The 25,001-nt window shown below is 41.4% G+C and overlaps 1 protein-coding gene across 3 annotated transcripts in view; it reads right to left on the minus strand.

The window, feature by feature from the left end:
* LOC120719480 (cytoplasmic dynein 2 heavy chain 1) overlaps window positions 1–25,001 on the minus strand; it is a 118,022-nt gene that overhangs the window by 45,632 nt on the left and 47,389 nt on the right. For 2 of the 3 annotated variants that reach the window (XM_040008669.1, XM_040008668.1), the window contains exons 57-75: window positions 24,466–24,608; window positions 24,040–24,121; window positions 22,898–23,061; window positions 22,286–22,423; window positions 21,001–21,114; window positions 20,690–20,850; window positions 20,142–20,265; window positions 19,850–19,971; window positions 19,460–19,546; window positions 18,822–18,948; window positions 17,648–17,789; window positions 17,073–17,182; window positions 16,745–16,765; window positions 15,652–15,750; window positions 14,846–14,969; window positions 11,602–11,765; window positions 11,290–11,409; window positions 3,956–4,090; window positions 2,914–3,057 (exon numbers count right to left, since the gene is read on the minus strand). In XM_040008669.1, the coding sequence (XP_039864603.1) occupies window positions 2,914–3,057; window positions 3,956–4,090; window positions 11,290–11,409; window positions 11,602–11,765; window positions 14,846–14,969; window positions 15,652–15,750; window positions 16,745–16,765; window positions 17,073–17,182; window positions 17,648–17,789; window positions 18,822–18,948; window positions 19,460–19,546; window positions 19,850–19,971; window positions 20,142–20,265; window positions 20,690–20,850; window positions 21,001–21,114; window positions 22,286–22,423; window positions 22,898–23,061; window positions 24,040–24,121; window positions 24,466–24,608 (2,321 nt within the window). The remainder of the gene's footprint in view (window positions 1–2,913; window positions 3,058–3,955; window positions 4,091–11,289; window positions 11,410–11,601; window positions 11,766–14,845; window positions 14,970–15,651; window positions 15,751–16,744; window positions 16,766–17,072; window positions 17,183–17,647; window positions 17,790–18,821; window positions 18,949–19,459; window positions 19,547–19,849; window positions 19,972–20,141; window positions 20,266–20,689; window positions 20,851–21,000; window positions 21,115–22,285; window positions 22,424–22,897; window positions 23,062–24,039; window positions 24,122–24,465; window positions 24,609–25,001) is intronic. The other variant, XM_040008670.1, reaches the window with a different exon arrangement.

Consider the following 25,001-nt stretch of genomic DNA (forward strand, 5'->3'; position numbering starts at 1 on the left):
AGGAAAAGTGTCTGTAACTGTATTTTATAATAAATAACTGTGTCCTAGATGTACTACCAAAAGTAGAATAATTGAAAACAGCATTTTTATTTTAGTGTGTTCTTTTTTTCTGTCATATCAGAGGAACCCAATTGTCTCAAGGCTATTCTGGAGTGCATGCACAGCAATTACACCATGATAATAACACATATAGAGAAAGACACAAAAGAAACAAATGGAAATAGTACAAATAAATAAATAATTTTTAAAAAATCCAGATGGACTTATTGTCTGCCCCATCTGTTTTTCTTTCCATGTATGTGTCCTTCTGCCTCTCCTATCTGAATCTCTGCTGTTTTAAACCTTTGCAAAAGCTAATCTAGGCTTCGTAACCTGCTTCCATTCAAGGTGTGTGTGACGTTTTTTTTTCCTGTCATATAGTTATATTTGAAAAAAACCTCTTTTTTTCAAATATAACACAAGTCTTTTCTGTTTCTTTTCCACATGGGTATGCTTGTTAAAGTGTGACTGTGTGAATCTATGTATGTAGGCAAACAGAGAAGTGTGTATGTCAGCCATGAGAGGGCAAAATTCTCTTGTTAGATTTCAGAAGCCATCTGCACTTTGTGGCAAATTAAACTTGCTTATTCAACACACAAACCGATGGATGCAAAGAGAGAGTCCATGAATCAGTGCACTATTCTGACTATACTGCTGACTGTAAGACAACATACACACTCATACGTAGAAACATGTAAGAGTAGTGACCAGCCGCTGCCTGGTGACATTCTTGGATGGCAGCACTGGCTCTAACAACCCACACAGGATTTGGGAGAATTAGTGTTCAGTCTCTCAACCCACTCTATGTGTGCCGGTGTGTATGTGTGTGCACATGCATGTGTGCACTCTGGTTATCAGACAGTGCTTAGGGCTCAGATGGGAAACAGCAGTGTGATACATGCACGATGTGCTCCAGCTGTACAGGTCAGACTGAAATACTCAGTTGCAGAAGAACACAAAAATGATCCTTCAAAAAATGTAACAAAGTAAATTAAGCTGAATTTATCAAAACTAAACGGAGCTAGAGAAAATATCCTTAAACAATTACAGACACCATATATCTTTTGCAGTCTGCTTCAGTGTAAACATATTGTCTTGCACTCATGCTTGTACTGATGAGCAATAAATGTATTAAAAAAATAAGCAGTAGCAAAACTGCTTTACTCTGGACATGCCAAAAACAGCAGTTTATATTATTGTGAATAAGTTTGCAAAGCAGTTTTTTTTTAATGTATGAAACACTGGGGGGTCTACCTATCAGATGAACAGTGGATGGATCCCAGAGTCCTCCAGTCTGATTGGTGCCTTTGGGCAAATTACTGAACCCCAAGTTGCCCTCTGATGTGTGTAAATACTACAAAGCGTAGATAAAAGCGCTGTATGAATGTGTGTGTGATTGGGTCAATGAGACTTGCAGTAAGAAAGTGCTTTGAGTGCTCAACTGAGTAGAAATGCATTACATAAGTACCACTTTTTTTTACCATCAATGTAAATTGAGCTGTGATGGAAATTAAGAAAATTAGACCTTCCCATATAGTCTCTTTCCCGATAACAGTTTGTAAATGAATTTCTATGTCACAGAACCAGCCTTTCCCAGAAGATCTGTAATGATGCGACGCTTTTTTTTTTTTTTTTTTTTCATCTTTGAGGGTGTATGCCTAATCAGAACAATCGAGGAGTTGCTCTGCTCTTAGTGGTTGTTACGTCATTAGACTTGCCCAACAACCGCCTGGGCAACTTATGAGGCTGACTAGTCGAAAGGTACAAGGCCAACTGAAGAAAGAAGCAGAACTATCTGGTCAGAGCACACAATGCACTGAGCAGAACTGTTATTATATATTGGAAAAAAGTGAACAGGCTTTTATGAAATTTGCTTCTACGTTTTTTTCCCAGGCCACTTTGCTAATTTAGAGGTTTAGGCTATCGCTTGAACAGAGCTAGCATTGTGCATAGCTCTGCCCAATAGCTGTGTGCATATATATCTATCGTGTATGAGCAGTTGCCAGGCAACCACAGAGACCCTCTGTTAAAAAAAACTTGTTAATTAGCAAGCAGTTTAGAGGGGGTTTTTTGTTTGTTTTTTTTACTGCTGGACAGAGTCGGGCTAGGACAGTTTCCAGTCTCTATGTTAAGCTAAGCTGACGAGCTGTTGGTGATAGTTTCATATTTAGTTGACAGAAAAGAGGAGGTGTCAACTTTCTCACTCAACTCTTTGCCAGAAATTAAATAAATGCATTATCCAAAATGTCCAAAGCTATTCTTTGAAGCTGAACTTATACTATTTCATCCATACACACATGGTCCATCTCCACTGAAACATCAACTACACTAAACTGCCTAAGCATCAATTAGCTGGTATATTAATAAAAAGCCACAGATTGTCCATATATCCAATAATACACAATGCCACGACTGAAAACACATGAACACACACTGAAAACAGTCAACTGTTATTTTAAACAGTTTAATTTTATGCCCTGATTGTGAGACTATTTGGAAGTGTGCGTATTAACCTTTTTTTAATCCGTTGAACAAATTTTTGTTTAGTCACAAGGAGATGTTTTGTTGATGCTGATTTCACCTCAAGAGTTTATTAAACACAATTATTAAAAGTGTCTTAAAACATGAGTGAGTACTGTAAGAGCTGTGAGGAATTTCTTGCTGCATTGTATACATTTCTGTATACATATTTTTTATTTGTTGTATTGTATGTATGTATTATTTATGTATGGTGATCTGCTTGTATTTCTTTTACCGCCAGTGTGGGACAGTACTCCAATTCCATTGTACTATTGTACAAAGTATGACTGTGCAGTAACAATAAAGGGTTAGAGCTAAAGTTAGCTAAAGTTAGAGCTAAAAGTATTTAGTTACCTTCTTGGCCTGAAGAGCTCTTTGGAAGAGGCGCAGAAAAGAGGCGAGGCTGAAGCGGTACATGTTGTTGATCTTTGACAGGTCTGTGATAACAAAATACATCTTGCTAGCACTCTCTGCAAGAGGCAGGTAGGCATCCCGTTCCTAAAGTAAAAGCAAAGAAAAACAGAAAGAGAGAGAGAGAGAGAGAGAGAGAGAGAGAGAGAGAGAGAGAGAGAGAGAACAATGTCAAAAAGAAATAAGGGACAAAACAAGGAAACAGTGAAAGAAGGACCACATATGTTGTGGAGTTACAACAGATGGATGGATGAAGACAGAAAATTGCACTGATATGCAGAAAACATAACATGCGCGAAAAAGCAATTACAAGTGTTTATTTCAATCAAAATGGAAGAATAGAGGGATAAATTAGGATGGACTCAATGACTTGTAATGAGAAAGGAGCTGTGAGAGAAAACAGAGGTGCATGGGACCCGGGGAGAAATAATAAAATACACAAACACATAAAAAAAATTAAAAAAAAAAGAGTAAAGTGCAAAATCAGTTCTGGTATAACACTGCACCCTAGAGGATGAGTATATAATGCATTTACAATGTGCCTACACTTTTACATATGTGCAGTCCGATGCCTGCAGCATTATATTGCTCATTTTATTACATTTAATATACATTTGGCTTACTTGTTTAGGTACACATTCTGTGAAATTGACAGCATGTTACATCTACCTAAATATCTTGTTTTAATAATTAATTAGCAACTGTTTTACAGGGTCTCAAATCATTTATTGGAAAGTAGAACATATCTCAGCTAGCGAAGCTTTCAGGAGTCATCTGTCAAAGATTAGAAGTTACAGTCTTTTCGATTTTCACTTACAGCCATTTGAACTATGAAGAACAAACATCAAGGTATGACATCCGTGTAGAAGGCCAACATAACTCATACTGTTGATTCCCAAAGTGTTACTCCTTTTAAAACTGAACCCCAAAAATGTATTTAGTATATAGGATTTTCATGGGTTGTGTGTGTGTGTGGTTGAAATACCTGGTCCAAGGAAGCCTGCAGCCTATGTGATTCCAGTAGTGACTCCTGGATTAGGGCGCTGCTTGCTTTGGTCTGGTTTAGGCTGTCTATTAGCTCCCTGTTCTCCAGAATATTCCCCTGAGCTGTAGCCAAGGTCTGACAACCAAAAAAGGACAAGTTGCAAAAGATCAGCAGGAAATAAGGAGAAATTTAAATTACGTAGAGAGAGTTCAATTGGATAAAATCTTTGATCTGATAAAAGTTGCAAGGAAAAGACAAGTTGTTTGCATCATGTGGGGTTTTTATTTATTTTGTTGTATTTAAGCATTCATTGGGTGCCAAGAGTCTTCCACTAAATCCTGTGGAATCTATTCTCTGAAACCAAGTGATAAAATGTATTCAAATAAATTCAAATACAATAGATGAGAAAGCAGCAGAGCATGGAAATGTCAAGTCAAATATGCTCCTACAATTCAAGAATAATTATATGTCTAGTACCACTGAAGCACTGACATCTTGGTATCCGTGTGTGTGTGTGTGTGTGTGTGTGTGTGTGTGTGTGTGTGTGTGTGTGTGTGTGTGTGTGTGTGTGTGAACAGATTTCCCTTAGACAAAAAAAAATGATCATTAGGGTGAATTCCACAATGTCCATCGCTGATGTGTGCACGTTTCTCTGACTGTATACTGTATGCATGAAGTTTTCGTTCAGCTGTTGTGTGAAAGTAAAGAAATGAAGGAATCTTCATTGGAATAAAGCACTTGGCCAGGAAGAATTTGATGTTTTGCTCTATACTGTCATTACAATATGTGTAAAATGACATGTCCACACAATGCTCACCCCTTCTTATGGCTACATCTTCTTAAACCAGCAGTCTTTATGGACACACTCTAGCCACTTTATTAGGTACACCACATGGGACAGATTCAACAAGGTGCTGAAACCATTCATCTGAGATTTTGATCCATGTGACGTGACAGCATCAAACAGTTGCTGTAGATTTGATGGTTGCTCATTGAATCTCCTGTTCCACCACATCAACGTGCTCTCTTGTAATGTGATCTGGTGACTGTGGAGGCCATTTCAGTACACTGTCATGTTCTAGAAACCAGGATTAGGTGATTTGAGCTTTGTGGTACCACCGTCTCTTTGGACCTGTTTCAATGGAACCTTTCTCCAGAACTGCCGTGTTTCCTGTCTCAGAACAAAAGCCTTCAGGGCATCTGTGACAAAGGTCATCTGCACCCCACTCCAAACCTGGAGGCTGAATTGAATTGAATTGGAAACTGTATCCTCTGCTGAGGGTGGTTTGCACCCAAGGGTCGAAGACCTCCCAGACGTTGAAGTGTTGTGGAAGAAACATCAGGCACCAAAACATTGGCAGTCAGGCAGTTACAATGCCATGGATTAATTGAAGGCACGCACCGCAAATTGGCAAACTGTTGCCTGACTTTGTTCACCTGTGCACTATGCTCTAGTCTGCTGAGCATAGTGGGTCTGCTGGGCTGCAGGGTTGAACATCTGACCCTGAATTACAGGCAACATCCTAAGCATTTTCCTATGAGCCTCAGAGAAGATGTACTAAGTAAGCTACACCTGTTGCCAAGCCAAAGTAAAGGTAGACATCAGTCTGCCAAGCTCTTTGGTTATGAAAACAAAAGCTTGAAGCAAAGGTCACTCAAGCTCTGTGTCAAGACATCAGCCACAGCAGCGTGGAGAATCTGGGACAGAGCTGAAACCACATGGGAAGAAGAGTTCCCAATATGCCCCATGTAAGTTGCTATAGTATAACTCGTGGTAAGGAGATCATCAGGGATTCTAACCTGTGGCCGTAAGTAATGCTTATTGGGAATGAGGGCTTCATCTCGAGATATTATCAGTAGCAGCATGGCCTTGAGCAAGCTTGTGGTGTTGAGTAGGTAAAGGAGAGCTACATGCAGACACCCCTGAAAAAGGCAAGTCAGCCTCAGTAAAGTATTGTCAAACCAGGCCAGCCTCGTGGTCCTCTCAGTTAATGGCATACAGCTGGAGTTGATGCAAACATCATCTGTCAGAGCCTGCCTGAGATATTCAATGCCAAGACACAGTGGACATCTGTCATGGCCATCCTCCTGGCTTAGAGGGACCAAACATGCCTGCAGGATAGAGTACCTGTGCCAATTTCAATAAATGGTGTAGCAGTGAGGCACAAATCTAACACAAGCAGCAGGTATAATGCTGCCAAATTAGCAATGTTGAAGAAGAGCGATGAGCATTCAGCCTCTAGTTCAGATGTACCAGTAGTAGTTATTTGAGTTACTGTTGCTTTTATGTCAACTCAAAGCAGACTGCCCATTCTCCTCAGTGGATATTTTCAGTTTTTTAAACTATGATAGGATGATGATGATGATGATGATGATGATAGAAGGTTTGTTTTCTGTTTTTAGTCTTTATGCAGTTCAAGTAGTTGGACAGAAGAAGGTTTGAATGGGCTTTGGCTGTAGCTATTTAAATTATCTGTGTTGAGAACAAAATGAACACACTGTGTTGTCAGTAATTGTTGTGTTCATATTTGTCTGCAATGACCAGAATACAGAATAACTGGCCCAGTTATACTACTACTGATGATTAAGATCATACTACTGATGATTAAGATCATACTACTGATGATTAAGATATCACTAGTTACAGAGGCCAAATCATCAGAAAGCAGCCCCTCCAGTGGATACATTGTATCCAAAGTTTTCCATTTGGTCAGTCAATTTTCACAGATTCATTGAACTAAACTTCAGTACTCAGCAATAACAGCTTCTGGTTATGATGAAGTGCTCCATCAGACATATGCGTCAGCGTTCAAGGGAGGGAAACTGATCGCGACAGCAGCAACTCCTCCTGCTCAGTCTGTACACACCGTTCTATTTTGTCTACCATACCCTCCTCAGGCTTAGTCCTCATCAGTGGGTGGGAGCAAAAACAAGATCTGCAGTGCAGAGAAAACTGAGCATTCACACGGGAAGAAAATGAGGTTTCACCAACATGAAATCATCATCTCCACATTCAGGTCCGCAGGTATTTGGGCTCTGACATAATTCTGAATTTGCTTCTGCACACCACCAAAGCAGATTTGGTGCGAAGCAATCAACACATGATTTGAATGTAGACTTTTATCTTCTATTCAGGTGATTTTTTTTCAAATATTACTTCTTTTATTGGGCAATATTAAATGGCCAAACTAAAATAAATTATAAATATCAGAACAGCTAGGAGGATGTTTTTGCCAACATCCAAATACTATGAACTCAACAACGTATAGCTTTGTACTCCATTATGTACAGGGTGGACCATTTATATGGATACACCGTAATAACATGGGAATGGTTGGTGATATTAAAGTCCTGTTTGCGGCATATTAGTATATGTGAGGGGGCAAACTCCTCAAGATGGGTGGTGACCATGGTGGCCATTTAGAAGTCGGCCATCTTGGATACAACTTTTGTTTTTTCAATAGGAAGAGGGCCATGTGACACATCAAACTTATTGGTAATGTCACAAGAAAAACAATGGTGTGCTTGGTTTCAACGTAACTTTATTCTTTCATGAGTTATTGACAAGTTTCTCTTTGTTCACAGCCATTGACATGTCGAAGGGGTTAACACGTGAGGAGCGGAGCCCACAGCGTGGCACTCGCCGCATGTCACTGGAGAGTGAAATTAGTCAAACCTTCGGCAGATATTAGCTACTCACAAATGGCACCCTTACAAACTCCAGCTACTGCAGCATCTCAACGAGGATGACCCAGATCGACGCACAGAATTTGCAAAATGGGCAAAACAAAAATTGGAACAGGAACCTCAGTTCACGCAGAAGATTTTGTTCAGTGATGAGGCAAACTTGAATGTGAATGGTGAAGTTAACAAACAAAACCACCGCTATTGGTCTGACACTAACCCACATTGGATGGATCCCTCCAAGACTGTTGAAACAACAAAAGTGATGGTTTGGTGTGGTATATGGGGTACAACGATAGTGGGTCTATTCTTCATCAATGGAAACCTCAAGGCCACTGGATATTTGAAATTTCTACATGATGATGTGTTTCCCTCTTTGTGCACTGAAGCTGGCACGTTCCCTGAGTTTTTCCAGCAAGATGGTGCACCACCACATTATGGGTGCCAGGTCCGAGCATTCCTAGATGAACAGTTTCCTGGAAAGTCGATTGGTCGTCGTGGGCCAGTTGAATGAGTCTCTTGGCGAAAAGGCAACACAGAGGTATCGAAACACGGGGGCAAAAATGCTCTGGCCACCGTCACCGCTGTCGTGGACGCCAGGGGTACCGCCTCCGGCCACTTGGTCGTGCGGTCCACCACAGTCAAAAGGTGCGTGAAACCCTGTGACTGCGGCAAGGGACCAACCAGGTCCACATGAACGTGATCGAAATGCCTATCGGGGAAACGGAAAGGTTCGAGGGGTGCCTGCGTGTGCCGGTGGATTTTCAAGCGTTGGCATGGGATACAAGCCGCCGCCCATTCTTTCACCGTTTTGCGAAGGTCTGGCCAAACAAACCTGGCGCTGACCAGCTTGACCGAGGCCCGGATGCCAGGATGAGAGAGGGCATGCACCGAGTCAAAAACACGACGACGCCATGAAAGCGGAACCATCGGTCGGGGGTGGCCGGTGGAAACGTTGCAAAGCAGGTGCGGACCGCTGTCCCACACAGGGGTGTCCTCCAGCACATGGCCAGTTTTTGTTGATTGAAGGGCAAGGACGTCCAGGTCAGCACGTTGCTCAGCGGCCATGGCAGCGTAGTCCACGCCGACATACACCGGAGAAACCAACACGCGTGAGAGACAGTCAGCGACGTGATTGGACTTACCAGCCACATGCTGAATGTCTGTGGTAAACTCTGAAATGGCCGCCAACTGCCGCTGCTGGCGTGCACTCCATGGGTCAAAGACCTTGGACATGGCAAACGTCAAAGGTTTGTGGTCAACGTATGCAGTAAAGTTGCGACCCTCGAGGAAAAAACGAAAATGTCGTGTCGCGAGGTGCAGGGCCAGCAACTCCCTGTCGAAAACACTGTACTTGCGTTCGGCATTCCGGAGCGTACGACTGAAAAAGGCGAGCGGTTGCCAGAGACCTGAAACCCGCTGTTCCAACACGGCACCTACTGCCACGTCGGACGCGTCGGTGGTCAACGCGATCTCCGCCGACGGAAACGGGTGGGCCAGCAGGGCGGCGTCAGCCAGCGCAGACTTGGCTGCGGAAAACGCCTGGACGCGTACGGCAGCCAGTCAACGGGATCTTTGTCTGTTTTACCTTTTAAGGCAGCATAGAGCAGGTGGGCAGCTCTGGGGAGAAAGCGGTTGTAAAAATGTATCATCTCCAAGAACTCCTGCAACGCTTTAACCGACGTGGGACGCGGAAAAGCCGAAACGGCCCGGACTCTGTCGGGCAACGGAACCACACCTTCAGCGGAAATGCGGTGCCCGAGGAAATCCAGAACAGGCAACCCAAACTGGCACTTGGAAGGGTTGATGATCAGGCCGTGCGCTGCCAAACGCTGGAAAACCTGGCACAGATGGGACTCGTGCTGGCTCACTGAGCAGCTGGCCACCAATATATCATTCAGGTAAACAAAAACGAACGGCAGCCCACGCAAAACGGAGTCCATCAGCCGCTGAAAGTGGGCGGCACCTTTCAGGCCAAACGGCATGCGCAAAAACTCGAACAAGCCGAAGGGGGTAATGACAGCGGTTTTAGGAACGTCTTCGGCGCGCACGGGAACCTGGTGATACCCCCGCACCAAGTCAATTTTAGAAAAAATCCAGGTTCCGGCGAGATTGGCCGAAAAATCCTGAATGTGGGGGATGGAGTAACGGTCATTCTCCGTGGCATTATTTAAACGGCGGAAATCTCCGCATGGCCGCCACCGACCGTCCGATTTGGGCACCATGTGAAGCGGAGAGGCCAATGCACTGTTCGAACGCTGTACAATGCCAAGGCGCTCCATGGCTACAAACTCTTCCCGAGCGATGGACAGTTTCGCAGGGTCGAGGCGGCGCGCGCGCGTGAACACCGTGGGACCGTGGGAATATAATGCTCCACCCCGTGCTTTGTTACTGTGCTAGAGAAATTAGGGACAGACAGCTATGGAAACTCTAAAAGCAAACGCTGAAAAGCATCCCCGGAGGTCACTACATTAGCCCAAATCAGGGGCTCGGCGGCCCGAGTAAAACAGGGTAGCGAAGAAAACGAGAGAGCATCAATTAAACGTCTGTTAGCAACATCGACAAGCAGTCCATGAGCACACAGAAAATCAGCACCTAAAATAGGTACAGAGCTAGCGGCAACAACAAAGTTCCACTGGAAATCCCGACCATGAAAATAAACAGTCACCAACTTTTCCCCAAACGTTGTGATGGGAGAGCCATTAGCTGCAATGAGCTGCGGCCCACAGTTCGCTGCTAGTCTGTCGGCAGCGGTAGGGGGAAGGAGGCTTTTCTGGGAGCCGGAGTACACGAGAAAACATCTCTCGGAGTGCAAGTCCTCTATGAAGAGCAGCTTTTCTGTATTGCCAGCGGTCCCGGCTGCTACGGCGCGCTGGCGACCCGCCAGGTATGAAAACATACCTGTAAAAATGGCGCCAGAGCGCAAGGCGGCAGGCAGCGACGCGCTCTGGCGCCAAAACGCTGATGGTAGAAACAGATACTCTTTCCGCGGTGCCGGTGTGTAGCAATCCCTGCCGTCAGCAAAGGGGCAGATGCTCCGGGGGAGGCAGGTGGAGGCGTGGAAGGTGACTGAGCCTCCACGTGCACGAGCCACGACGGGGGATCGTGGAGCCAAAAGTACGGCAGTTTCAGCACCACAGCTGCAACCGGAGGCGGAGGACCGGCGGCCGCTGATGCATCCAAAGCGGAGTCTGTGTTATCTTCGGCCCGTAGCATGCTCGAGTCAGGGGTCACCAATGTGGAGGTAAGTATGGATAACACAGAGCTCTCAGTTCTCAGTCCTTCTTTATTCCTCTCCAACATCAACTGAACACATCGTGCCACAAAACACAGCAACACACTTCCTCAACACTGGGTGTGAGTGGAGCCCTCTAGTGGTCCACCACAACATTACCAATAAGTTTGATGTGTCACATGGCCCTCTTCCTATTGAAAAAACAAAAGTTGTATCCAAGATGGCCGACTTCTAAATGGCCACCATGGTCACCACCCATCTTGAGGAGTTTGCCCCCTCACATATACTAATATGCCACAAACAGGACTTTAATATCACCAACCATTCCCATGTTATTACGGTGTATCCATATAAATGGCCCACCCTGTAGAATCCTTGTCTATATTTCCCTCACAGTATATGTTAGCATGAGTACCTCCAATAATGATTCTTCCAGCTGAGCCAGCTGTATCTTCTTGTCTTCCTCTTGTTGTAGTAGCCTTGTTTTCTCAGTCTCCAGCTCTGGCTTTTCTTGCTGGATGGTCAAGGCTAGCAACTAACATACAGACACACAAATAAAGAGCCAGTGGGCACACTGTGTGGCCACATCAAGTATATATCCCATGTATTTGTGTTATTAACTTTAAAGTTATTATTGGACATGATTATGCTCAATAGGTACATTTTAAATTACTGGCATTGTACATTTTATATGCATTTGTATTTGTGTGCTGGTTGAATGGGTTACCTGTCCCCGCAAGCCTGCCCTAGTTGTTGTGAAGTTGACCTCAGTAACCACTGAGACGGCATCAGGAGGGATGAAGGGACTGGGATTCCGTGTTGCCAGGAAGAGACGGAAGTCCTCATTGTAATCAATAACCTTGTCTCCTATCTGGACCACATATCTAGGACCTGCACATGTGTAAATGTGTCTCTTAACAAGGTACCTTGTATCACATCAACTTTTAACTTTATCCTACCTTCCGTCCTTTTACTTTTCTCCCTCTACTTTCTTCCCCTTCTGTCGTCTAGATGTCCGCAGTGCAGAACTGTCAATTTTTTTGTCTCAGCACTTTTTTCTTTCTTGTTCAACACTACTTTTAAGTGGATAACTTGCCCTTTCGCATACTGTCTCTGCCCCCGCTCTTTCCAATTCTGCTTCAAATAGCGAACCGCCTCTCCCTGGATGATTCAGAGCCTTATGAATCACACATCATTTTTACAGGTATGTTTTCAACCTCTGTTTTTTATATATGTGATTGGAATGCAATTACCTAAAAGGAGAAACTAAAGTATTACTGGCTATAGAAGACGCTTCAAAACCAGTCGTCTATGAATACACGCTGTATTTGGGGGCTTTTTTTTGTCCAATTTTGTAAGACAATTTCAAAGAGTATTCATCCATAAAATGGAATGACCAAAGGACTGCACTGCATGTTTTTTTCTATTGACAATTTTAATATCCAACAGCTGCAAAGTATTTGAGAAAATTAAGTGGATAAAATAACTACCATTTTGAGATTTTGAGACTATTAATTGGTGATATTTTTACTACATAGAATTCATTAGGCTTAAACTGAAGAAAATGGGTGGATGGATGGATTTTAATATCATATTATGTACATACAGGCTAGTCCTTGTGTAAAATAAGAGATATTTATGTCTAGTGCATGCATGTTTCTCATGTGTGAGATTTGCATAAACCTATGGACACTAAATGAGACAACACCAGGGTTCTACAGCATCTTATTCTCATGCATACAGAAAAAACCCTCAAAACTGAAAAGTCTAATGTGCTCTTTCTCTTTGCTGTTTCTCTTGCCTTTCTAAAAAGGCAAGGAACAAAGACTAGGTAATTCAAGGAAAATCAATAAGTGAGCTCCTACTGAGAAACTACCACACTTTACCTGAAAGGTCCATTTCTGTGATTGTACAAATAATGAGAAGTGACACACGGAAAGCAATTACTTCTTATGTACCACAGTGTGATAATGCAGCAAACCTGTTTTCTTTTTTCACTTATTGTTATTTATCCACCGTCTCCTTCGTTCACACTTTTCTTTTTCATTTGTAATGCTCGCCCACAGTATGCTCATTAATTCTTTCAAATATAACTAACACTGAAAATAATGGACATGGTACAAAGTTTCACAGGCGTTTGTTGAAAAAAAAAAAAAAAGTAAGTCAGGAGCAAGTTATTGATAAGTTATTAATATCACTAACATCAAGACTCACTATCAAAATGTAAGGCTTGAGACACTAATTTGAATCTATTGGCTTTCAATCATTATCTACAGTTTGGTAAAAAAAAATTAAGTACACACTCTTTAAATTCTAAGGTTTTATGTATTGGGACATAGTAAAAACAATCTGATCCTTAGCAGGTTTTACAGCTGGCAGCATACAAATTTAAACAAACTACAACTGCTTCCACAGGAATTGAGAGCGTGAGTACCGACCACTTTAATCAAATTCACTTGATTAGCTGATCATCAGCAAGTGTGAGCATCTCTATAAAAGCTGAAGCTCTGGCACTTTGCAGGTCTGGTGGATTCAGGTGTGTTAACACAATGCCAGGAGTAAATCTTCAGCAATGGTCTTAGAGAAGCAACAGCTGCTGTGCAATAATGTGGGAAGGGTTATTCTTGTGATTTCTTTAAGTTTTCAACATGATCCCACACTGCTTCAACAATGTTGAGGTTTGGGCCCTGGTGAAGCTAGTCCATGACTGGTAGTGATCCACTCTGTGTTTTTGTATCCAGGGGGATCAAGATCTGACGGTACTTTTCTATGTTTGTAAATCCATCCGCTTTGATAAGATCCACAACACCACTGGCTGAAATTCAGCCCCAAACCATGACAGAGCCTCCACTGTGTTTTATAGAGCTGTTACCACTGATTTCTGTCCAGCTCTTGAGTAATTCATCATAGATCAGCCTTTTCTCCCCTTTTGCCTTCCTTGAGAATGGCTTCTTAATTGCCACCGTTCCAATGAGACCATTTCTGCTGATGCTTCAGTGAACAGTAGATGAATTGACTGAAGGGCCAGATGCATCTCTGAGGTCCTGTGTCAGGTCTTTGCTGGATACTTTTTTCTATTTCTTGATGACATGACTTTATGATACTGCTCATCTGCTGTAGGCTGTTTTTTTTTTTAAAGCCTGCCACTTCATCTTTTGTGACCAGCTTTGTAGTTTCCTCAAATTGTTTAAGGACAAAGTCTACACCATATTGATATATGCCAAGTTTTCAGCAAATGGCTCTTCAATAATCACCTTTTTAGCAGAAAAATATTATTTTTTATGCCTGTAAAACTATTTTAGCTTTTCCATTTTTCATAGATTAATTTCATAAAGACAGATATAGACATTTCATAAAGAAATGTAAACAAATGATGTGTTTTTGCATCAGGCTTCTAATTGGTTCTTTATCAAGTCATCTGTAAACAATTCAGAGGACAGTGTTAAGCAACCGAACAAACAAAAAACAATGGTAAGATAGAAGGCCTGAAAGTGGTGGAAAAAAAACATGTCCAAAACTAAAACACTGAAGACCAATTAAAACATATTAGAAGTCTGGCAACTTTGAAGTAAATTGTAGAGAAATGAGGGGTGCTTCTGCATTTTGGCTGAGTTCTTTTAACTTTCCTTTTACTGTGACTGTATTGTGGAAAGGTCTTGTCTGAATATATAATAAAACATGAATAGTCAATGTTTAACCATTTGATTTACTTAATATTTTACAGAGTAAGGCTTTTGAGAGTGAGAAGAAGTACTGTGATGGCCCAATGCACTAGTCAGGATTGGTTAATTAAACTTTGAGGCAATATCCCTCAGAATGGGATTTCACTACGCTGCAGAAAAGTAGCCCCTGGATAGAGGTGAGTAGTCAGCAACCTGAGGTTGCTTAAGCCTCTGAATTATGCCCAAAAGAGTTCTTCAGCCCAACTTTGTATGAAATTGGTGTTTGTGCTTGTGAGAATGTGTGAGTACCCTGTGCTATTAGGTCTCTCCTCAGCAGCGGATAGAGCACAGGTTCAACTCCATCCATCTCTTGGATGATAAGGGTTTTTCCAAATCTGACTGCCAGCTCTAGGGATGTCATGAAGTTATTATCCTATAGAGAGAAGGCACACAGACACCCAGTACTAAGAGATTACATTAAATTCTAGAGGTGGATGGTAACACAGTTCTCTCGTGTATCTGGTGGATGGAAGTGTAATTATAGTTGTAGTACGATTGCGATTAAAAAAAGAAAAAAAAGAAAAAAATTTACAGTTGGAAGATGAATAAATCTTATATTTTCTTTCTAAACAAAGCATTTACATCTAGAGCGTCTAGAGAGTTTTAACAAGTTATTAAGCAAAAACCAAACAATTTAAATACATATACAAAAAATAAACAATCAAATGAGTGTTTTCAGTGTACCTGATGACACTAATGCAGTAATTAATATGTAACAGTTAAGTGATAAGTAATGGACACCAGTGTTAATTAATGTAACCATCAGAATTTTGCTAAAATCATTACCTGGACCGATTAAAGTATGGTTAAGGCTTGCTTCTAAATGATTAAGATATTCTAGTAAAGTAGAGAAACTTGGATTCATTAGACAAGAAGAAACTGATCAGTCAAGAATGTCTAACGGAAAACTTAGAAAAAGAAGAAAGAACAGGTTAGAATGAGGGTTAACTGAATTAAACAAAGCACATCACCAGTGTGTGCACAGGATTTTGCAAAATCTAACAGATTAATGACCCTCCATTCCACGACACATGTTACTGATTGTGTGTTGTTACCTGCTGGTTGATAACCTCTAGTCTGTGCTGTTTGAGATGTGTACATAGCCACTCTGTAGCTCGGGACGATGGGTCGATCAGGAATGGACACGCAACACTCTGAGTCAGAAATGAAGAGAAAGCAGGACATTTCAGCTGAAGTTGTTTTAGGATAGTTTTACTTATAAAGCACGCAACTCACCTAGAAGAATGATGTGCACTGCATGTGTGTATGCATATGGTTTAGCCCCGTCACAGTGCTATCATACTTACCATTCAATACCACCTTCCTATATCAGGCACAGGAGTCTTTCTCTCGCCGTCTTTCTTACTCTCTCTCACATACACACCAATGATTACAGTTTGTTTATACAGTGAAAGCTGAAACCAGTGTTTTTGAAACCTTTAACAGGATAGGGTCCACTGTTCTTGTACCAGCTGAAGTGTGCAGCAATATAAAAAGATCTCTAATGCCTTTAGAAAGAAAATGGTTGTCAATGCTCATGAGCCTGACAAATCAGTTCTGAGGCAAATCATCTACAAGTCTTGTACATGGAACCACTGACAATTTGCCCACAAGTAGTTACGGCACATTCAGCGAGAGAGCGGACCATTTGATGTCTCCAAGAACCCCCAAAATTTTATATGATCTATGTCATTTTTGCGAGAGTGTATGCGTACACATACTCCCTAGACACTTTATTGGGTACACCTGTCCATCTGCTCCTTAATGCAAATTTCTAACCACATGGCACGAACTCAATGTGCCATGTCAGAAAGGTCAAATAATCTCAAACTGTCTCATTGTTATGTTTCTTGAACATAACAATGAGTTCACATGACTGAAATGGACTCCACAGTCACCATCCCAGTCCAATAGTGCACGTCTGGGATGTGCGAGATCTATGCCACGAAGAATTAAGACAGTTCTGAAGGCAAAAGGTGTCCAACCTGGTACTCTCTAGGTGTACCTAATAAAGTGACAGCACATCTCTTTCTCACTAGTTTCAAGGCAAACACAAAAGCAAAAGAGAAGCAGAGAAACAAAGAAACACTAAATAAATAAACTAGCTATGTAGGAAACAGCTACGAGGATGAATGATGGACTTCTTACCTTCAACTTGAGTGCATTGATCTGGTGGTGGCGATGATAAAAAACAACACACAAACACGATACAACCAAATGGAGCACAGACGTATGGCAACAAGGACACAACTTTCGGTACAGCTAGACTTGTTTTATCATGTTAATGCTGGGTTTGTATTGTACTTTGATGTATTTTTAAATATTTTATACAGTGATGTGAAATAAGCAAGCCAATGCATAAATAGTATTAATAACATATTTATATAAAGTAGGCAAAAAGAGACTGAAATTAGTGTTTATATTTAGTAAATCCCTGTGTCATGTTGTAGATGCAGATTTGAAATATTAGTCTAACCTGCAGTATAACCAGTGCATTCTCCATTGAGAGATCATCTGATGGCAGCCCTTGACTCTTCCAGATCAACTGTTCACTCTCCGAGCACAGGAATGATCGCAAGTCAAACTCTGAAACAAGCAACAAAAAGGCTTGTGTCTTTATTTGTATTTATTGTCACCATACCTCAGTTTAAATATCACTGAGATAATAATTAGTGCTTTTCGTGTACAATTTCAATACATGCATATTAACGTAAGAGGAGATCAGTTACTGGGGTATTGATTATTGATGTAGTATCATATCATTAAAAAACACAAAGTCACAAAACAGGATTATCAAGTACTGTGATGCTTTCTGAGCCTGGGATTAAAACATAACATCATTATAAATTAAAATTAAAATTACCATTTATTTAGTTAAATGGCAAACAAGCTCTTCGAGAAGACCCTGAAGCTGTAACGTCTGTATGTTCCATGTTGTAACAGTAGAGTCCGCTATGTTGTGTGTGGGCAGCGGTGTCTGAGTAGGCTGCTTGGGACAGGACTTGCCATATGCTGTTGGTAGTGTGGTAAAAGAACTAGTGATATATTTACTCTGTAGTCCAGAGTGAGCCATCCACGAGTCCAGACACTGTCGTCTACGGTCTTCCGAAGCTGCAGACAGGTAGGTGATGAAGGCTGCCGCAAGCAAGGCTCTAATAGGGAGCGTATCCAACTCATGCTTTATCTCGGACATCTAGGACAAAATACAGGTAGGTGAACAAAGTATAAAAACGAATCACATTAGAGTGACGGGCAGTATCGGGAGAAAAGGCGTGGATGTGAGAAAAGAAGGTGGAGCAAGGAGAGAACTGAAGTTGGTACATTGCTCATATGATGCTAATATGGCCCAGTGCAAAACATGTTTGGTTTTTGTTTGTTTTTTTTCCTAATGACTCTTTAATACTAAACACAGTCATAAATACCAAATGACCACATAAAATGTTTAACTAGACGAAAAAATGCTAACCCACAAGTGCAGGACCTGGAACACACTTGCTGTTCTGCACCGATTTTACTGACACAGCTGTAAAGACTTCCAGGTTCATCAGGATTCCTTTGAGGTATTTTAATAGCATGCCAGGGGAGCACGGGCGCACCCGCACATCTCTGTAAAATACTTAAACATCAGGCTTAATTGCTAACCCTTTTCCCCACTTATATCCACATCTGAGGTTGCAAGTTTTCATGACCTTGAGATCTCTAGTCTACTGCATTAATACATCCTACTTAAAAACTTGCATCTGTTTCACTTACACTGTAGCTGTGTACACCTGACTCATTGGTTTTCCCTTCCTGAGAAACACTAAAACAGCTTAGAAGTATTGATGTATAGTGACCTACAGCTACTGTACAGCGTTGAAGTGAGTGTATGTGTGTACACGTGAGAGTATATGGTAATACGTGAGTGGAGAGCAAACTGGCTCTCTGGTGTAGTCCTTGAGGGAGGCGGTGGGACTGAGGGTGTGTGTACGAGCGAGCGTGTCAGGAAGAGATTGAGTGTTTTAATTAAGGTGCAGACAGATGCTGTGGAGAGGAGTAAAAACAGCCAGAAGGGACCCAAGACAGCGGGATCCATCCCCCCTGTCATACACACACACACACACCCACGAGCTCTTAGACACTCACGGCTCCTGTTGCTCTTACATGGCAAATGAGCCTCTTTTGAGTAAATGTGTATAACCTCCCCCACCAATACATATATCATCACAGCCATACATCAAACTACCTGTGCATTCCAGCGTGTGTGTTCTCCGTCCAGTTGTGATATAAGCTGCTGGGCAGCAGTGATCGTGTCCTGAGCTTTTGACACATCGGCCTCCAACTTAGCTGCCTCTGCAGTGTGACACTGAAACCTGCAGAGAAAGTAAGAAAAGCCAACCGAAAGCAGATGTATTGTAATATTTACCCAAGACGATAAGATGCATTGTAAATACAACAGGTGAGGCTTCCTCTATGACATTTACAGCAGGTAGAGTCATATAGAAAATGAGTGTAGTGAAAGTAGGACATCTTTCAGTTATAAGATGATTGTATTGTATGATTGAACATGGATGAGGAGGAGGAAAACTGAAGACTAAAGAGGACAGAGCGCAGGGAGCTCAGTGACACTAATGTAAAGTGTGAAGTTCGACCCTTTGTTGTGCTCTGATGTCGTAAACACTGAGGCTGGTAAATGTCTGCCCATGTTTGTTGCTGTTGTTGTTAATTTTTAGGTGGCTCATCATCGCATCAACAAATCAACAGTTCAAGATTAAAAGAAACTACAACCCTAATCTCAATTTAAGACAACGGCACGCAAAACCCACAAGCAAAACACAAACTACACAGTATAGAAGGATTAATTGGTGAAGGAAGGATGCATACTTCTCTTTCAATTCATTGACTTTGGCTCCAACAGTGCTGAGCTGGTCTTCTAGTTTATTCTTCCTACTCTCAGTCTTCCTCAGGTTTCTGGACACATACAACACACGCATTGATTTATTGACTTACTTTATGTATCATTTATTGCATGTGTAGCATCGAGAAACTGAGCGTGAGTTAGAGTTGAGTAGAATTAGATGAAGTCAGTGATCACAAGTTTGTTTACAAGAATACAATCTAGATCAAAATTACTTCACAAAACTTAGCAACTTTTTAATTTTTTTAATCAAGAACTTCAACTTTGTTGTTTTTTGTTTTGTTTAAACATACAGTGTTTTACAGGTTGAAAGCATTTTCGGTCTTTTATAGAGTTGTGTTTGTGTGTTTTCCTACTCCAAAAGTCCAGCCTGTTCTCTTTCCAGTGGCTCTATCCTCTCTAGGACGCGGGAGTATTGGACATTGGCTTTGACCCAGGCAGCCAGAGGAGCAGCTGCTGCACTTGCACGCTTTGCATTCTGAATGAAACAACAGTAGCATTACAAATCAGTGAAACAGCCATAATAATTTCTTTAGAAGACAAACACACTAACAAACCAACAACAACAACAACAAAAAAACAATCAAGCTGTAATAACAACCTCCAACAGTACATCTAATTCTGATTCTGCTACTATTGTAGGCAGACCTTAGGGTCAAAAGAAGCCCTGTTCCTGTTGAGTAGCTCTTCCACACTCTGGCGAATCTCAGGAGTGATGTTCCTGGCTTCAAATGTAGCTATGTCCTCCCTCACACCACGTTTAGCTAGAAAGCTAGAGAAGAGAGAAGTTTTCATGTGTGAGTTCAACATTAAAGCCAAACACAGATGAAATCATCAGAAAGAGATCAAATTAACCCATAAAGCAGATAGTTTAATGTTAATTCAAGCCTAAAATATGAGCCTTTTTTTCCTTAATTAAGCATGAACAGTTGCCCCCCCACCCCCAGCACCACCCCTGCCCAAATATACGCACACAACCTACACTCGCTCATTAGCAGTGCAGAAAGGCTTTGTTTATCCTTCCCTTTTCTTCCTTGTTTCCCACCCATTCTCTAACACCTCATCACCTCCTAATGCCTCTTTTTGCTAACCCGAGAGGTGTCGAAGATCCTCATCAATTTAATTACTCCCAACAGGGTAACTCTTCATCTTCCTATCCATCCCTTTACACGTTCTTCCTATCTCTTTTCTCTCACCTCTTCATGCTGACCCAGGAGGTGTCAAAGATGCCCATCAGCCTCAGTACCCCCTCCAGGATGTCTCTGATGACATCGGGAGGCATGCGGAGGGAGCGGATCTCAGACAGCGCTTCAGGCTTGATGTTTCCAACTGCACGCTTTGCTTCATCTACCAAAGGCTAGAGGGCAGCAGGGGAAAAGGCAGCGAGAGATGCACAAGTACGTGAAGGATAAGCACAATGGGGATTGCAAGCCTTGAAAAGGGGGGATGTTTTCTCGTAACTTACAGAAATCGGCATGCTCACAAAAACAGGCAACAGACCACTTACCTGTACTTCTTTCAGCTCATCGTCGATTTTGGCTTTTCTCTCTTCAATCTTGGACACTTCTTGAGCCATTTTCCCTTTCAATTTTTCCATCTCTGCCTTCTGGTCACTGGCATTCTGGAAAATCCAAAAAATAAGGAAAATGTTCAGTACACTAGATTAAAAAACAGGCTTTTAGCATGTACTGAAGTTAGGGGGAAAAGGCTTAATCAGGATTGAAAGTAAGCATTTCACATTCACATATAATCATCTGTATTTTATTTTACATCTATAGGATTTTTTTAGGAATATTGTGACACTGATGATGAAAAAGCAGTGAGGACAAATGTTTGGCCGCATCATTTTCCAACAGGTCCTCTCTCTGACCTCTTCAAACCTGAAAGTTTTATCACATCACATTTTCATCTAAAGCTAATCCCAACATTGACTTTTTTTCCATCCCTATAATTCTTCCATAGTCAAGGCTCCAGGTCTTGCTATATGCCACATATATTCCCCTTTTCTGCTCCAAATCTTATTTTCCTTCTTCCTTAATGGCTCTCTTAATATTTCCATCTTTGCCAAGCCTCAGTCAGTCTTCCATCTATTTTGTTTACACTCTTCCCATCGTTGTTCCAGTGTTCCTCGCTTCTCTCCCTGCTGTCTCCATCCCCACAGGCGACATAGCTACTACAGACCAAAGGGATGAGTCTAGTTCTTAATTATCACTCTGCAAAACTGACTCCTCTGACAGTTGTTTCTTTTTCTTTCTTATTTTTGTTTCTCATCTCCTTTCTTCCTCCCTCCCTCTAACTCAACAAACCCAATCCCCACAGAGTGAAAGATAGAAGGATATCATAACTAATGAACAAGGTTCATCTCCTTTTCCCCCTCCACACATCTATCCATCCAACCATCCATCCTCGAGACAGACCCAGCAGGAGGAAATGGAAATGGGGGTATCAGGAGATGAGAATGAAAGGAAAGTCACAAAGCAAACAAATACACATACGTACACAAACTAAATAAATAGTGTCTTCACAGTAGGGAGGATATTGCCATGGGAAAGGCAGAAAGTTTTTTGTATAATGCAATGCAGATGAAAAAGAAAGCCAGAGAAGAGAAGAGAAGAGGAGAGGAGAGGAGAGAAGTTGGATAGATAGACATAGAATAGATATAAGTTAGAAAAGACATGAAACCCTGCAGGACTACTGTCCTGAGCCACACACGTATACCCACATGCACCCATCCACACAAGCCAATACACAGTCACTAGCGGACAATGCACCAGCAGCACAGACATACACACCTGCATGGAGGTTGTGATTTCCTGCAGGGCAGAATCTGCCTCCTGTTGTTTAGTCCTCAGCAGTTCGCTCTGCTCTGCAGCCCGCCTCTTTAGTTCATCAACCAATGTTTTAGCTTCATTCAGCTTAGAAACGCCTGCCTGTAGACATAACATGTATTACTTTACAAGTAATATCAAACTTGTTTCCTCTTAAAGATTCAATGGAATTTGTGTGTGCAATGTTTACCAACAACATTTACGGTTGCTTTGTAATTGTACTTTCTCATATCAGTGTGTAAAACTGCAGTAAAACTTTAAATAAAATACTACACAGGATGAATGCTGGGCCCAAGCTCATCTATCAGGGCTGGATACAGTTCCAAAAACCAAATAACTTCTCTAATCTATGTCTTTTATTTGCTGTGTGTCGTTTTCACCGCAAGGCTCTTTTAAAACTCTTATTGTCACTAAAAGTCAAATCAAATAGATCTATTTTATGTGTAGATCTATCGATTTTCAAGTCTAGGATAAACAATTCTCATCAGTTGTTCCGAAAATAAGTTGCTTCTTACGGAAGTAGTAAAAGTCATACTACTTATAATTCTGTATCACAGGGTAGATTTGCAATTTTACCTGCAGATGCTGCTGTCTTGTAGTAAGCTGCTTTTGCTTCCGACTGTATAATGCGGCGTAAACGTGCAGAAAGGCCATGTACTTGCTCGGTGTTGCACCGTGTTCGCGGCATGACTCATGGACCATCAAGAACAATCGGCACAGATCCCCCTGCCCAGACCCTCCTGAGAGTCACAGGTGAAAAAAAAGATGTACAAAGAGAAAAAGTTGATATAAAGTCATTCTGATTACACTAAAAATATAGAGCCATTAAATATGTCTAAGTATTATAAGCTTATGATACTACTACTGTTAATAAAATAAGATAATTCATCTTAATTTATCGCATGGTAGTGACTAAATGGAAATATGAGTAAAATAAAATAAACAAACAAATAAATAAAAAAAATAAAATAATAATAATAATAATAATAATAATAACAATAATAATAATACTAATAATAACAATAAAAGCCTTTATGGTAGACTGTTCAGATGGAAGCCCCTCCTCAGTAAGAGGATAGCCCACCTGGAGTTTGCCTGAAAGACTCTCAGACCATAGAAACAAAACTCTCTGGTCTGACGAAACAAACATTGAACTCTTTGGCCTGAATGCAGAGTCTCATGTCTGAAGGGAATCAGACACCGAAACCCGACTGAACATCTCTGGAGAGATCTGAAAATGGCTGTGCATCGACACACCCTCCCTATCCACCTGATGGAGCTTGAGAGGTTTTACAACAAAGAATGGGAAAAACTGCCCAAAAATAGATGCGCCAGCTTATAGCATCACACTCAAAAAGACTTGATTGCTGCCAAAGGTGCTTCAACAAAGTGTTGCGCAGTCTGTGAGTACTATTACACTGTAGATAAATAGATAATCAGTCCCGTATTTATTTTCTATTTATTAGTTTAAACAACATTGACCAGTTCTATTTTTTACGTTTTTCAATGTGATTAATCATGCCAACAGCATGAACAACTATAAAATGGCTCAAATGCACTTTGTCATCACTCCTATTTCAAAGTCACTCACATTGTGAAGGTGATAGCTTCGCATGTACAGAATTCTGCATCGGCATATTTATCAGCTATCTGACAACATTTTAAGTCCAGAGATCATCAATCATTCATGAACTGTGACTTAATGTTCATGTGCTTACCTGAGCTTTTCCTCTTGCTGCCCTTTTCTCTTTCGGTCTCCTCCCCTCCCTGCTCAGTTTTTGCCAACAACAGCTCGGGTATCTGACAAGCAACATGTTTAGGTTTACCAGATTTGCAAATGTGACTATAAAAGAACTGATGTGTGCACAAATATGACCGCAACACCTTGATTTTTAAAAATAACCTGTAAAGTAAAAAAAAAAAAAAGTTTTCAATTTTAAAATTCCAACAATGAGAGAAAACCAATTCATTATTTAGGGCTGCTGTATTAGGTCAACAGACATTAGTAGAGCAGAATTACACAGGTCTGTCTTTAAAGGTTGGAAGGAATGTGCATTGCTAATCTCATAAGCAACACTTAGCGTGAGCTTTATTAACAACTGATAATTTAATGTCTATTTTGATCTTGCTGTTCTGATATTAACCTTTTTCATGCTGCTTTCAGACCATCCTTCCATCCACTGGACAGAGCACTTGCGGTAAAAAGCTGGGTTGCTCTCACAGTTAATGGTGAAGTTAGAGTTGGAGGAGTCCATGATCAGAACAATGTGGAGGTTCTGCTGGATTCCTGAGTGGGATGTGAGACAGTGGTGAAGGGAATTCATCAGGAAACTTTGATGAAAGACAGACACGGTGTGGGACAATGACAGGCATTGGTATTATCACTAATAGCATCTTTATTAACTCGTATCTGGCAGAGTTGGAAAGAAAAGGTGAGGAGTAAGCTCTTTAGTGGTTTTACTTTGCCAATAATGGTTATTGATTTGATTCACAAGCAGTAACCTCTGTGACATTGCAGCATTTATACAGTACCAACAACAGTGCGCAGCAATGAAGCAGAAGAACACAGTCGGATATAATCAAGGAGAAAAACAGGAAAAACAATCTCTGTAACAAAATGTCACATATAATAGAGGTTTACAGTGAGAAGAGGCCCTAATGAAGGAACAATGAACAACAG

This window comes from Simochromis diagramma, unplaced genomic scaffold (assembly GCF_900408965.1).
Source record: "Simochromis diagramma unplaced genomic scaffold, fSimDia1.1 OVJJ01000344.1, whole genome shotgun sequence".
Lineage (NCBI taxonomy): Eukaryota > Metazoa > Chordata > Actinopteri > Cichliformes > Cichlidae > Simochromis > Simochromis diagramma.